We start from the raw sequence: 14,029 nt of genomic DNA on the forward strand, positions 1-14,029 counted from the left end.
TTGCCTCAGACAGCAATGTCTTAGGCAGCTCGGGCCAAATGGGAATATGAGCCTTCAGGGTCTAATTCGCAGGGAGGTTGGCAAATCTCTGATCCTTCTCTGGACCTGTATGAGGACAACAGTGGGCTGAGCTGCTGCTTTTTTTTTTTTGAGTCAAGGTATCACTATGTAGTTTGAGCTAGCCTTGAACTCGCAATGTTGCTCAGGCTGGCTTGAACTCACAGTGATCCTCCTGCCTCAGCCTCCCTAGTGCTGGGATGACAGGCATACATTACCATACCCAGCCCTTTTTGATCTGTGGCCTAGAAAGGGATAGGCCAAACTGGGAAGAGACATTGTACTAGCAGAATCACTCAGAGCTCCAGCTGATGGAGCTCCCTCTCCAATGCATGACCACCAGGCAATCACAGCTGAATGTAAAATTAGACGAGTTTGTGCCAATAGAGAGAGGTTAATGCATCCAGGACCTAATCTGTGGTAGGAGGTGATCCTTCCTGAAACCTGAAGGGCAAACAGCTGTTGACTAGATGAAAGAGGAGCACATTCCAGGGAGAGGAAATAGCAAGCATCCCATAGTGGAGTGAGATGGCACAGGGTGATGCATGTGTGTAGGCAGGGACCAAGTACAAGGCCTCAGAGCCTCATGAGTCTGACCTTCACCAAGGAATTAGGAAAGCTTTTGAGGGAATCATGATCAGATTTTTGTGTTTTGCAGAGCTCCCTCTGGCTGCCAGAGAGCACAGCAGAAGAGCAGGTTTGAGAGCAGGAAGCCCCAGACAAGTCATTGCTGATATTTAGGTCACAGTAGCTTTGTCTAGGGAAGTGACAGTCAAGATGGGAGGTGGGTTTGAAGTACAGAGGTACAGTTGAAGGACCCTGGTGGCTTAATGTACGGGAGAAGTGTCAGGTGGATCTGTGGCTTGGGCTCCTGGATGGAAGGTGGAGGCACTGGTACCCAGCAGAAGCCAGTTTGACCACGGTAAATAGGCATCTGGTGAGGGCCCGGCTGTGTAGAAATGCCTGCTGACACTGAGACGTGAGGTGCACAGGCCAGGGGTTACACTTCACCAGTCTGGAGGTGTAGGCTAAGTAGAAGAGGAAGAGGCAGGATGGGTAACTGCTGAGGGCCAGCAAGATCTTTTAGGGTCAGATATGTGCCTTGGGGAAGGGGTGTCCTGGGCAGGGCCTTGCTGCTTGGTCCTGGATATGCTGGGACTTTGATGGGAGATGCAGGATTGGGGCTCCCATCTTCTAACCCTGCAAGGGCCTTGCTTCAGGGATGTACCCCATAATGTCCTCACACCCTCTCTCTCCCTACCTCCAGATCCTGCTCATCTCTGATTACTTCTACGCCTTTCTGCGGCGAGAGTACTACCTCACACACGGTCTCTACTTGACTGCCAAAGACGGTACAGAGGCCATGCTTGTGCTCAAGTAGGCCTGGCTGGACACAGGGCTGCTTGGACTTGAAGTGGGCAAGGGCCAGAAGCTGGACCAGGCCCCCCTATCGAGAGTTGCCAGCAGGAAGGTCCTTGGGAAGAAGAAATTTCAGTCCACAGTCACAAATCTGGCACAACGGGGACCCATGGCTGACAGCAAGGCCTGTGGGGAACAGGTGGGAACACACCACCTGGCCCCTCTTTTGTGGCTCTGTACACCAAGGAACCTTCTCCCAGGCAAGAAGGGGGAAACAGCAGATGAGCAGGGCTTGACAAGTTGTGGTTACTAAATAAATGTTTTTGTTATGAAACAACTACTCTGGAGCCACATTCACACAAGTGGGCCTGGCCTGTAGCATGGTCACAGTACACGCAGATGTGTGGGTTTCCACAGGGAGCTGGAAATCCACAAGCACAGGTCCATGTTGGGGGCTGAAAACTGATGTGCAGGGACAGTCCCCCAGCAGCTCTGTCTGTACCCAAACAAACAGCTGGAGGCAAAGGGCCAGGCAGGCCTGAGCAATCTTTATTCTGCAGAGGGACAATGACCACAGATCCGTATACCACGTGGTGATGGGGGGGAGCCCCACATGGATATGGCAGGAGCTACGGGCCAGTCTTTCAGGGGTAGGCAGGTCCAGACAGGGGGCAGAGCCTCAGGTGGGTGAGGGGCAGGTGGACAGACAGGCAAGGGCCTAAAAAAGACAAACCACACAGCAGGGGTGCCGGGGGCTGCTCCCCACCCCCCCAACCCAGCCAGCACCCAGAGGGGCAACCCTAACATAACTGGTCCAGGACCCACCCAGGGGTAGAGTAGGCTGGTTGGTGCCAGCTAGCTAAGGGTCACATCCCTGCCCAGCCCACCAGGGGCGAGGCAGCTCAGTTCAGGAGCCAGGAGCTTCCTGTGCAAAGCCCAACCCGGCCCCCCAATCCCAGGCCAACCCCCCCTACTGCTGGCTCAGAAGCCGAAGGTCTCCTGGGAAGCGTAGACCATGTACAGGAAGCCATCCTCATCTTTCTCCTGCTCGTAGATGTCCGCGATGGGCGTGGACACGCTCACCATGCTGTGCTGGTTCACCAGCAGGAAGAAGGCCTGCGTGGGGTTCAGCTGCAGGCGGCGCCTGAGGGGGCAGGAGGGTATCCTGAAGGGCCTGGCTCTGACCTACCCCTGCTTCCATTCATTCCAGCTCCTAGCGGCTCACTTCTGAGCTGAAATTGACTCCAGCCTCCAAAAACCGGTCCAGCGCCACCCTTTCTCTGCTGAGACCCAGTACCTTGCCCCACCCAGCCGCACTCGGGCTGCTGCTTACGCACCGAATGATCTTGACCAACTCGCTCATGTTGACATGGTCAGGGACTAAGAACTTGGTCTTGTCCAGGACCGGGAGCTGCTTCTCGCCCTTGTAGCGCTCTATGATCACCTGGGAGTGGGGTGGGTGGGAGGCCGTGAGCCCCGGGCGTGGCCGGGGCGTGGCCGGGGACGGGGCGCGGGACTCACCGGGATCTTGCTGGGGTGCTGGTCACGGATCTGCTGCACCTCCTTACAGCGGTCGGCTGCAGACGGCGGTCTGTGTGAGGCCCAGCAGGCCGAAGCCCTCCCCGCGGCTCCGCCCCGCCGGCTCCTGAGGGGCGGCTCCCGGGCCTGCCCCGCCCCTCCCGCCCCAGCGCCCGCCCCCGGGGCCACCGGCCCCACAGCCCCTGGCAAGGGACACGGTGTGGAGGTTGGCGGCCCCCGCAAGGCCAAGGGGCCTCTCAGCCGGGGTCGATCGAACCTGACGTCACGGGGCTGACGTCACCCGCGCCAGTCGGGGTCTGTCGGACCCCCGCTCCCGTCGCCCGCAGGGCCTCACCGAAGCTCCGCCGCTGCTTGAAAGGCCGGTCTGAGGGCATCGCGCGGGCCCGGCGGGGCGCGCTGCCGAGGCTCTGGGACCTGCGGCTCGGGGATGTACTTAAGGGTCGGGACTCCGGGGGCTCCGGAGCTCGCACTCAAGGGCTGCGGGGCTCGCGCTGAAGCCGGCGGCGGCGGCGGCTGCTGCGGGTGGTAACTCGCCCGGGTGACGTCAGGTCACAACATTCCTTAAAGGGGAGGTCTGCAAGCCGCTCCCATTGGGCCGACGCAAAACCCGCCCGCTTAGGTCCGTGACGTCATGGCGCAGTGTCTGGATTCCCGGCGTGAGACGCGACGGGGAGGGGCTTCGGGGCGCGTAACAGTCCTGTGACGTCACGACTGCGCCCTCGCTTCTATCTAGATTCTGACAGCGGGAAGCTCTACTGCTGAGCGCGTCAGCGGGGCAGCTGCCTTTTTCTCCAGCAGGTCCTTGGACGGCACTCCCAGACCCCAACGCAGGCCTGCGCGCCGCGGTGCCCAGGTGCCAGCCACAAGCCTTAGCAAGAAAGAAGCCCTGGGCTTTAAAACAGTTATAGAGACATAGAAGTCCAGGTCGCAGAAGGTGAGGTAAGACAGCGGTTAAGCCCAGAAGAGAAGCATCACTAAATCAGAGGATGAACCAGAAGCAGTTAAGCAGAGTGGTGAACAGTGTAAAAGAGAACGTGGAGGGCAGTTCCCGAGGGACACCTAAAGCCGATTTTAAAAGACCAGGATCCTTACATAAGATCCAGAGCAGGGTAAAGTCAACATCCACGTATTTTGTAATGCATGTGGACAGCTCCAGGGATTGAAGATTTTAAGGCTACCAGACAAGCCAGGTGTGGTAGCACGTTTTTGTTATTTCAGCTGTTGGGAGGCCGAGGCAGGAACCACATAGGAGACCCTGTCTCAAAAAATCCTACCAAAAAGAACTGGGTAACTAAAAAAATTTACACTAACAGACTCTGAGCAGCTAATACTGAAGCCAGAATAAAGTGTAATGTTAGTTTTAAACCATGGAAAATGCTGCCTCTCAACGATTTGAAGAGTTACATGAGAAAAATTACAAAAAATCATTAAAGTTTCACTTTTTAAATTATTTACTTAATTTGAAGGATTCAGGATACAGCTCAGTGGCACAACGTCTGCCTCGCAAGTATGAGGTCCTGAGTTCAATTCCTGACACCAAAAAAACCCCTCATTTTTAAAAAAGACATAGTCTCACTACGTAGTTCAGGCAGTCCTCAAACTTGCAGCGATCCTCCAGTCTCAGCCTCCACAGTGCAGGGATGACACAAATGTGCTACCATGGCAGCTTTGAAGCAAGTTTTAAAGGACGTGCTTGTGTAACAAGGATAAGGAACCCAAAACAAGTTAAATGGAAGATAGCGGGCAAATAATAAAATGTAAATAAATATGGATTCAGTGTGGGATATGAATAGATTATAGGGCACAAAAAAAACCATGCATGGAATGGAAGAACTGGTAAGACTGGAGAGAACAATAGAGTTAAAATGATGTAGGGAGCTGGATTTGTGTGAGAAGAAAGACACTGATCACTGGTTTAGTATTTCATACTTGTCAGAGGGGCCACTATGAAGATGGAAAGTATAACTGTTACAGCTAACGAAGGAAAACAAGGTATTAAAATAGTAGAAGACAAAAAGGAGAAAAAGCAGAGTAAGAAGAGTAGTACATAAATAGTGCAGTACCACAAATAGAAAATGTGTTGCACCTTTACATGTTAAAACAGATTTCTGGGTGTGGTGGTGCAAACCTGTGAGCCCAGCACTCAGGAGGCCGAGGCAGGACGATTGCCACAAGGTCAAGAACAGCCTGAACTACACGATGAGACCTTGTCTCAAAGAAAAAAAAAAAAAAAGGAAAAGTGTGTAAGCCCAAAGAAAAGGAAGATACTAAGAACAGAAATGTATTAAATAAAACATAGAAACACTAATATATATCACAAAATAATACTGGGAACTAGTCCAGTAAACATTGTTTAAAAGGAATGTGAATACAAATGATCAAAATAAGTGTTAAGCTTAGTGACAATAAATTGAAAAGCTAGATGAAATGGATAATTTCTTTTTGAGATAGGATCTTGCTATGCAGTTCAGGCTGGCCTTAAACTCACTTTGTAGCCCAGCCTGGCCTAGAACTTGCAGTAGTCCTCCTGCCTCAACCTCCCAAGTGCTGGGATTATAGGCATGTACCACCATGCCTGGCTGAGAGGGGTAATTTTCTAGAAAAGGATTTGGCAAAACTATTTAAAAATGGACAAACTGAGACCAAGTGTGATGGCATGTGCATGTAATTTTAGCACTTGGGGGCCAAGGGGAGGAGGATTGCCAGAAGTTCAAGGCCGGTCCAGGTTATGTGATAAGACCCTGCATCAAAAGCCAAAAAAGTAGGGCCAGAGATTTGGCTGAGTGGCATAAGTGGCTGCCTAGCAGGTGCAAGGTCCTAAGTTTGATGCCTGGTACCAAAAAATAAAGTTACATAGGAGCAAAAACCAAAAAAGGTAGACAAACTGACTAGCCTTATACCTACCCATTAGGCAAATTGAAAGAAAAAAAATGTTCATGGTACTCCTCCCAAAACCAACTAATCTGAATGGTTTTCAGGGTAAATTCTACCAAAGTTTAAAGCCCAAGCATCAAATATTACACTTAATGGCAGAACACCACCAATATATGATAAAAGAGGCTGAATGCCTTCAAAGGTCACTGAACAAAATTCAGTGATGTGTGATAGTCAAGTATTAACAATTTTCATAGGCAGAAAATCCAAGTAAATCTACTAGCAGTAAGACTGGTAACTAATAAACTCTGCTAATAGCTAGTACTGTACAATTTTTAGGAAACTGGGAGAGCTTGCATAAGGAGCATAAAGACATGGTTAAGAATGTTTATTGTAGTCGGGCATGGTGGCTCATTCCTGTAATCCCAGCATTCAGGAGGCTGAGGCAGGAGGATCAGCAAGTTCAAGACCAGCCTGGGCTACAAAGTGAGCTCAAGGCCTGCCTGAACTGCATAGAGACCCTGTCTCAAAAAAGAAAAAAGATATTTATTGTAACATTCTGCTAACAGCAAAACAATTAGGACTTACTGTATTGTACATATTCCTAAAAATGGGACTTATTTGAATATTCTGCTTGTTCCTGTAACAAAACACCCTTTTGTACTAATGAAATGGGGAACAAACTTCCTTTAGAAGACCAACTGGAAGATTTTAGGTTTTGTGGTTTGTTATGGCTGGATAGCTCTCCAAAACCTCATGCCTTTCTAGGTGGGGTTTTTGGAGGTGACTGGATCACTGGGAGGTGATTATTATCCAAGGCTTAGTCCACTGATGAGTTCACAGCTAACTGTGAAGTGGGGAGGTAGTCTGGTTGGAGGAGGTGGTTATTGGGGGCGTGGCCTGGAGGGTTATCTCCTCCCTCCTCCCTTGATGTCTGGCTGCTTCCTGCTGTCCTGCAATGAACTATTTCTCTGCCATGCCAACCTGCTTTGGAGCTAGTTGACTGCATGCTGAAACTCTACAAACAGTGCGCAAAATAAACCTCTAATCTGTGGTGTGGAGTATTGTGTCTTAGTAATGAGAACACACCTGAGACAGGAGCCACCAGGTCTCTGGCTGCTGCACCATAACGTCAGTGTTAGCCTGGGTGACATAGCTGTGTCCCAGTAAAATTCTGCCAGAACAGACAGACTTGGACTGAAGAGCTTGGTTTGCTCTTGATCCAAAGCTGTGGGTGTCCAAGTGGTCTGACCTATGCTGAGCAGAGGCTGCAGTGAGAGGGTTCCCTTGTTCTCTCCCCTCCCTGACTGGCCTGCTGACCCCTTCTGCTCCTCTGGTTTCTTGGCTCACGGGTCCCAGGGATGCTCAGTGGCCTAGCCTCTCCTTCACATCTGCATTGTTTAATGTAAATTAAACTTGACCTGCCCAGAACCAACACATGCTCTTCCCCCATAAATACTTGTGATTTTTCCTGTCTCTTCTAGACCAAAAACCTTAATCATTGACCTCATTCTTTTCTTTATGCCCTCCACTTGTGCCATGTCAATTTCATCCTCAAATGCTCTTGGTTCCACCTTGTAGAATCTCCAGTCTGGCTGTATCTGCCACCTGCACCACTGCCACCGGGAACAGAGCCACCAGCATCTCTTGCCTGATTCTTACAGTCACCTCCTCTCCTGTCTTCTGCTCTGCCCCTCCCCCATGTGCCCTCACTATAGTGACAGTGACTCCTGTCACAGGAATGGGATCATGTAGGCTGTGCATCCATTCAGAGTAAAAGTGAGAGACTGGGTGGCCTAGAAGGCCCATGGATTCACCCTGCTGCTGCCCTGACCCCACACACCCACTCCCTCCCTTCTTGGCTTCAGCATGAAGTGTTCTTCCTTAAGGCCCCTAAAGGGTTCACACCCTCCCTTCCTTCCTCTCTTCAGGGAAGCCTTCCTGAATGGTTTTAAGATTTCAGTCCCTGCCAGCTGTGATGACACATACCTGTAATCCCAGCACTCAAGCAGCAGACACAGGAGGATCACTGAGAGTTTGAGGACAGCCTGAATTACATAGGGAGAGCCTGTCTCAAAAAAAAGGGGGGGGGGGTCTGGGGATTTAGCTTAGTGGCACAGCACCTGCTTGGCAAGTTCTAGGTCCCAAGTTCAATTCCCAGTACACCACCCCACCAAATTGCACCTCCTACCCTCTCAGCACTCCTGCTCCTTTCCCCCTACTCCTGGACCAGTTGTCACCTAATATGTTATATACTGTGATGCTTCAGTTCACGAATTTAATTTGTCCCATGATTCTGGGCAAGATGACCTTGGTCATATTTAGCACCTGATGCGGAGTTTATGAACCAAAATTTTGCTGAACCCTTCTGTTTGTGAACCATATTGTTTAGAAACAGAAGGATTTGGGCTGGGGATTTAGCTCAGCGGCATAAGCGCCTGCCTTGCAAGCAGGCAGTTGTGAGTTCGATCCCCGGTACCGATAAAAAGGGAAAAAAAAAAAAAAAAGTGCAAGAAACAGAAGGATTTGTGAACTGAGATATTACTATATTGTTAATTTGTGTGTGGTGCTGGGGATTGAATCCATGGCCTGAAGCCAGGTATTTTATATCCCAGGCTGGCTTTGGATTTGGAATCATCCTGCTTCATCCTCCTAAGGGCTTAGAATTATGTGTTTACCACTGTGCCTGGTCAGGACAAGGTTTATTTATCTGTGGTACTGGGCATTGAAAATAAGCACTGTACCACTAAGCCACATTTCCACCAAGGGTGGAATTCTTTGGTTCCTGCTATAGCCCAGCACCTAGATCTGTGGGGCACATGGTAGATGTCAGTAAATAGCCCTTGAATGAATGACTTTTCCTCTGGGTGCCTATGTGTGTCTCATCTCTCCATGCCACTGGCATCAGAGGGTGTCTCCTCTCTAGACAGGGCAAGGACAGAACTGTGCCAAGCTCAGCTACTAGGTGCTCAGAGAATCAGGCTGGGAGTCTCAGAGAAGGATCTTGCCACAGCCATGCTCGATACTCCTGTGCCCTTTTCCCTGCCATCCTGTAACCCTGAGATGGACAAATGAGTCTGAGGAAAGGCAGGCGGCAGGCCGGGGCTAGCCTGTCACAGCTGGGTGACCACTTAACTACCGTGTGCACTCGGGCAGGCCTCGAGCCTCCCCCGAGTCTGATCCTTCACACAATGCGGGCAGGCTAGAAGCAGACCTGGCTCAAAGTAGTTTTACCACTTCCTGACTAACACTGAGCAATGTCTTTCCTCCTGGAGCCTCAGTTTCTTCACTTGCAAAGTGGAGACATTACCAGAATCTTCCTCTGAGATCGACAACCCAGGAAGGCATGGCGCTGGGCAGTGGGACTGGAGTGAGCAGGGCTTGCACCCCAGTGCGGCCTGGCCCAGAAGTGGGTCTGCGTCAAGGTCGTTATCTCTGAGTAAGCTGTTGCTGTTTACAACTTCCCCGTGGAATTTCCCAGAGATTGGTGGTCCTGAGACACACCCTGGGGATCCTCAGGCCCCAAGCTGACTGCCCTATCCTCACCCCAAAACCCCCTGGCAGAGCTCCAACACCAGTTGCTACCCCCTGGGCCAGGACCATCCTTTCCCATCCTCTGCCCTCAGTACTGCTTCCCTCTCCTCCTCACCCTCCTCCCTGAGTGACTGGCCGTGTGGCTACTCCCTACTGTCTTCTATGACCTGCTGGTGGCAGTTGCCTCCCCTTGGCCTATCCAGCATGCTTTCTGGGAGCCTGGGCCACCAGCTGACCAGCCTCTCTGCAGGCCTGTGGTTTTTTCTTTGGTACCAGTGATTGACACAAGGGGTGTTCTACCTCTGAGCTATGTCCTCAGCCCTTTTGAGACAGGGTCTCACAAAGTTGTCCAGAGAGGTCTTGAACACTCTACCTTCCTGCATCGGCCTCCCAAGCATCTGGATCACAGGTGCACCCAGGCCAGCTTCAGCCTCTTGAACAAGTTCTCCTCTGGGTTGGGGCTCCCCAACTCAGAACATCCAGAGAACATCCCCTCTCCCCACACACTTGTGCCTCCAGGGGATCCCTACTTGCCCATCACCCCAGCCTGACCTGGCCTCAGCTGGACCCACAAGTCACTGTTGAAGCCACATAACTCCTCCTACCCTTGCACTGCCACCTCCTCAGGGTGGAGCAGAGCCAGCCCCAGGGACCTCTTGCTCCTCCCTGGCCACACCCACCAGGCACTCACCTGATGGAGGCAAGTCAGGCGCAGAACCCCCAGTCACTCCCCACTCGCATCCTTGCCCAGCTCAAGTCCCACAGACATCTCGAGGTCTTTCCCCAAGCCCTGACTCTTCTGCTCAGTCAGCCAGGAAAACCTGGCCAGGTTTCATCCGCTGAGAAGATAAAAGGGCGAGCAAGGGGAGCTCTGCCGGGCTGCTCTGTGGGGAAAGGCCCTCCTGCTCTGCACACACAGAATTAATGTCCACAGGCCTGCCTTTCTAGGCTGTGCTCTGAGAGACTGAGCTCCCCTGGTGACTCTGCAGCTTTTTCACCCTTGCCTGGTGTCAGTGATATCCTGTCCTCATCGTAGCTGCTGCTCAGCACAGCCACGCACCAGCTACAGGACTATCTCCTAGCTTCCACACAGCCGGAGCAGCAAGGTGGCTAAACTTAGTAGGAAGTCAGTGGACAGTGCTGTGAAAGGGGACACCCTCCTCCTGCCCCAGCCTCCCGAGTGCTGGGATTACAAGGCACACCTAGCCTTTACCTTGGTTTTTTATACCAACCATAGGCCAAAAGCCTGGCGTGGCAGAATGATGTGCCTAGTAATTCATCTCATCAGACACTGTGCTGCCTACAAGGCTCAGATGACACAGCCCATCCCCTCCAGAGCTGCTCAGGCAGCACCTGGTTGCCAGCAGGCACCGAGTCCTCACACTTAACAAGAACAGGTCCTGATGCTCTCTTCCCAGTGCCCTGGTTTCTGTCCCCATGAACTCCCACTAACTGCCCTCATTCTTTCTGGCTGATGGCTCCTCATACCTCCCCGCTTCAGGCTGCAGAAGGTGGGGCAGCCCAAGGGTCTTTCAATTGGAGTGGGCGCTGGTTTCCTCCTGCAGAGGCCCCAGGCTCGAGACTGCTCTCCTCCTTCAGCTCTTTATCATAAAAGGGCTGGTGCCACTGGCTGACCAATTCGAAGTAGTTAGGTGGCTGCAAATTTATAGAATTTATCTTTACCCAAGTACTTCTAGTATCAAAAAATAACAAAAACCCAGACAAATCCACCGGAGTCCAAAGAGTTCTGGCTGTCCTGGCAGTCGCCGCCTCCTGTCCAAGCAGCACAGCACCAGCACTGATGTTATTTGCTATTTGCACAGTTGCTCTCTAGGCTGGCTGCTCGAACCTGGGCCACACAGCAGCTCAGGATCTGCTGTGTGGATGTGTGTGTGTGACTACATCCCCAGCCCCCAAGGTTTTTTAATTGTGTAATCTGTATTTTTTGCAGTTTTGGTCTGTTTCTTGTTTTGTTTTTCATGTGCCAGTACTAAATTATCAAGTCTCTGGCAGAACCTAAAGATGACGATCTTGGGGTTTGCTCCCCAACTCTCTTCCTACTCGCGGGTCTCTTTTTCCTCATGTTTGACCCTGTATCTCACTCCTTCACTTCACTCCTGTTTTTGTTTTTACACAGTCTAGCTATGTAGTGTGTAGGCTGGACCTGAACTCTCAGTGACTCTCCTGTCTCAGCCTCCTGAGTGCTGAGATTACAGATGTGTACTACCACACCTGGCTCACTCTTTTTTGGTGCCAGGGATCAAACTCATAACCTTGTGCTTGCAAGGCAGGTGCTTATGCTGCTGAGCTAAATCCCAAGCCCTAGCTCCTTTGTTTTAACTACATATATCAACAGCTTCCTGAGAAAGGGTACATGAATACATGCAACCCTGTAAGTCTGGAATATTTATCTTACATTAATAGTATGGCTGAGCAGAGAATTTTAGGTTGTGTTTTCTTCTTTTGGACATAGCACACACCTTTAATCCCAGCACTTTGGAGGCTGAGACAGAAAGATCACTGAGAGTTAGAAGCCAGTCTGGGCAAGACGGTCTCAAAAAACAAAACACTCCCCTCCCGCTCAAAAAGAAAAAACTCAAACAACTAATGAGCAGGGTTTATACTCAAGGATATGATTAACTTGTCTGGGGTGAGACCTAAGCATAGCTTTGTTTCCATTTTCGAGTTGGCTACTTCACCACCACTAGAATGGAAGCCCTTGTCATTATGTCCTTTATGTCTGTAGAGGGCCTGGAACATGGTAGGCATTCACTGCATACCTGTTGAATGAATAACCGATTAATTCTTGTTTTGTAAAAGATTATTATAAAGAATGTGGCACATGCCTATTAATTCCCAGCTACTACTCATAAGGCTGAGGCAGGAAGATTGCAAGTTTGAAGCCAACCTGGGTAACTCAGCAGGGCACTGCTTCAACAAACAATCTACGGACTGGGGATATAGCTCAGCACTTCCTAGGTTCAAGCTCCAGCACCATAAAAAAGAAGGCACAGGCACCTTGCTTTGTTCATGTTTTCCCTAAATATATATGAAAACCTAGTGAATCTTGAAGGTATTTTAAAACTTGAGAATTAATAGATGTGGAGATGTGCCCTATTTCACCTTGCCTTTTGGGCAAAATCATGAACACATTTCTCATGAAGGAAGATGTTAAAGTAGACCTTGCTGTACCTTTGTTTCTGCAGGGACAACAAACCTGGTCCATTGGCCACATCAAGGAGACCAAGGGGGGACTGCAGCCAGGTGCCAGGCGGCCTCACACTCTGCCTGGGTGTGGCCTAGGAGCTTGGAGGCAGAGGATGCTGGGAGGCCTGGGTGTGGGCCCACCGGGCTTCACCTTTATAATCACAGTGTGAACAGCAGGAGTGGGCAGAGTGCCTCGTGCAGAGCAGGTGAGGCAGGTGGGAGGGGACAGGGACCAGTGGGCCTACAGGCCCATCTCCCAAAACTCAACAAAACGCACTGGACTCACAGACCAGAAGCCTGTCACTGTCAGAACTGCGCTGTCTTCTCCCATCTCAGCTTCTTAACAAGGAGCAGACAGTGACAGCATGAGGTGGGCAAACAAGGCCAAAGCCAAACCCTTGCTCTGTGCCCCGTGCAGGGTGGTGGGTTCCGCAGCCAGGCTGGCAGAACAGCTTCAAGATGGTGAACTCCTGATCCTAGGCCTCTGGGAGGCTGAGGCATGAGGACCACAAGTTTGAGCCTGGCCTGCGTGCCTTAGTGAGGCATTGTCTCAAAAGTGGGATGAGGATGGAGCTCAGCGCAGAGGCCCTAGGTTCAGCCCCCAGTACCACAGTATGTTGCCCGTCCAGACCTGGCACACAGTCTCTCATTCTACCCGGGATGGGAGGCACAAGCCCAAAGTAAAGCCCATGGGAGTCCAGAGTAAAGTTGCCTTTGACCTCATGGGGCCCGATTACCTAACAGTAGGACTATGGCTCTGAGTACATTTTGTCCTTATTTTCTGCAATGCAGTATGACTGACCAGTATGGGGAGGTTCCCACTACACAACTTCCATCTTCCTGCCATGCAGCAAGGTAAGGAGCAAGACGAGACCCTCATCAGAAACTGACGCATGTGGAGGACCGCAGGGTGCTGCGGAGGCCCAGGACCTTGGTGAATGGTACAGGGTAGATGCCGCGAACCTCTGGGACAAGGACCTCAAGCTGAGCTACAGCAAGGAAGGGGAAGGGGACGTCCCCCAGGAGGGGAGAGCTCCGCTCACCTGCTGCTACTGACCCTCAGCCGAGACTGAGGAAGCAGGCTGCAGCCAGCCTGGGCGAGGCGGTGCGGAAAGGGCAGAGCTACTGGAGCCACAGACCTCTCTTCTGGCCCTGGCTGTGGGCCTTGGCCTCCGGACCCCATGTTCCACTAAGGCCGTGACCATACCGCCAGCAGGGGGGACTGAAGGGGCTGAGCTGCCTCTGGTGCAGCAGGTCTGCTCTGGGCACCAGCAGGAATCGCTTTCTTCGTTTCCCAGTGAGTGACTGGGACGAAGCTTAGAAACCCTGGCTGGAGGGACAGGGCCATGGACGCTGTCTCTGGGAGAGGCTGGAGGAGGCCTCAGCTCTGGTTTTCAGACCGAGTGGTGACATGGGGAGAGGCCTTTCCAACCTAGTATTTAAACACAGAGCAGCAGGG

General features: G+C 51.5%; 2 protein-coding genes across 3 annotated transcripts in view; one reads left to right on the forward strand and one right to left on the reverse strand.

The window, feature by feature from the left end:
- The window catches only part of Pigu (phosphatidylinositol glycan anchor biosynthesis class U), a 91,286-nt gene extending 89,533 nt beyond the window's left edge, over positions 1-1,753 (forward strand). For both annotated transcript variants that reach the window (XM_003467725.5, XM_063248491.1), the window contains one exon: positions 1,325-1,753. In XM_003467725.5, the coding sequence (XP_003467773.1) occupies positions 1,325-1,438 (114 nt within the window). In that variant the 3' untranslated portion in view covers positions 1,439-1,753. The remainder of the gene's footprint in view (positions 1-1,324) is intronic.
- A 178-nt stretch (positions 1,754-1,931) lies between these two features.
- Positions 1,932-3,528, reverse strand: Map1lc3a (microtubule associated protein 1 light chain 3 alpha). The gene is made up of 4 exons (XM_005002728.4): positions 3,290-3,528; positions 2,938-2,993; positions 2,754-2,860; positions 1,932-2,560 (listed from the first exon to the last, which is right to left on the reverse strand). Exons 1-4 carry the CDS (start codon positions 3,327-3,329, stop codon positions 2,398-2,400), a joined length of 366 nt encoding a protein of 121 aa, XP_005002785.1. The 5' UTR covers positions 3,330-3,528; the 3' UTR covers positions 1,932-2,397.
- Positions 3,529-14,029: the final 10,501 nt, after the last annotated feature.

This window comes from Cavia porcellus, unplaced genomic scaffold, assembly GCF_034190915.1.
Source record: "Cavia porcellus strain 051 isolate PalLab524CR breed Dunkin Hartley unplaced genomic scaffold, mCavPor4.1 scaffold_5, whole genome shotgun sequence".
Lineage (NCBI taxonomy): Eukaryota > Metazoa > Chordata > Mammalia > Rodentia > Caviidae > Cavia > Cavia porcellus.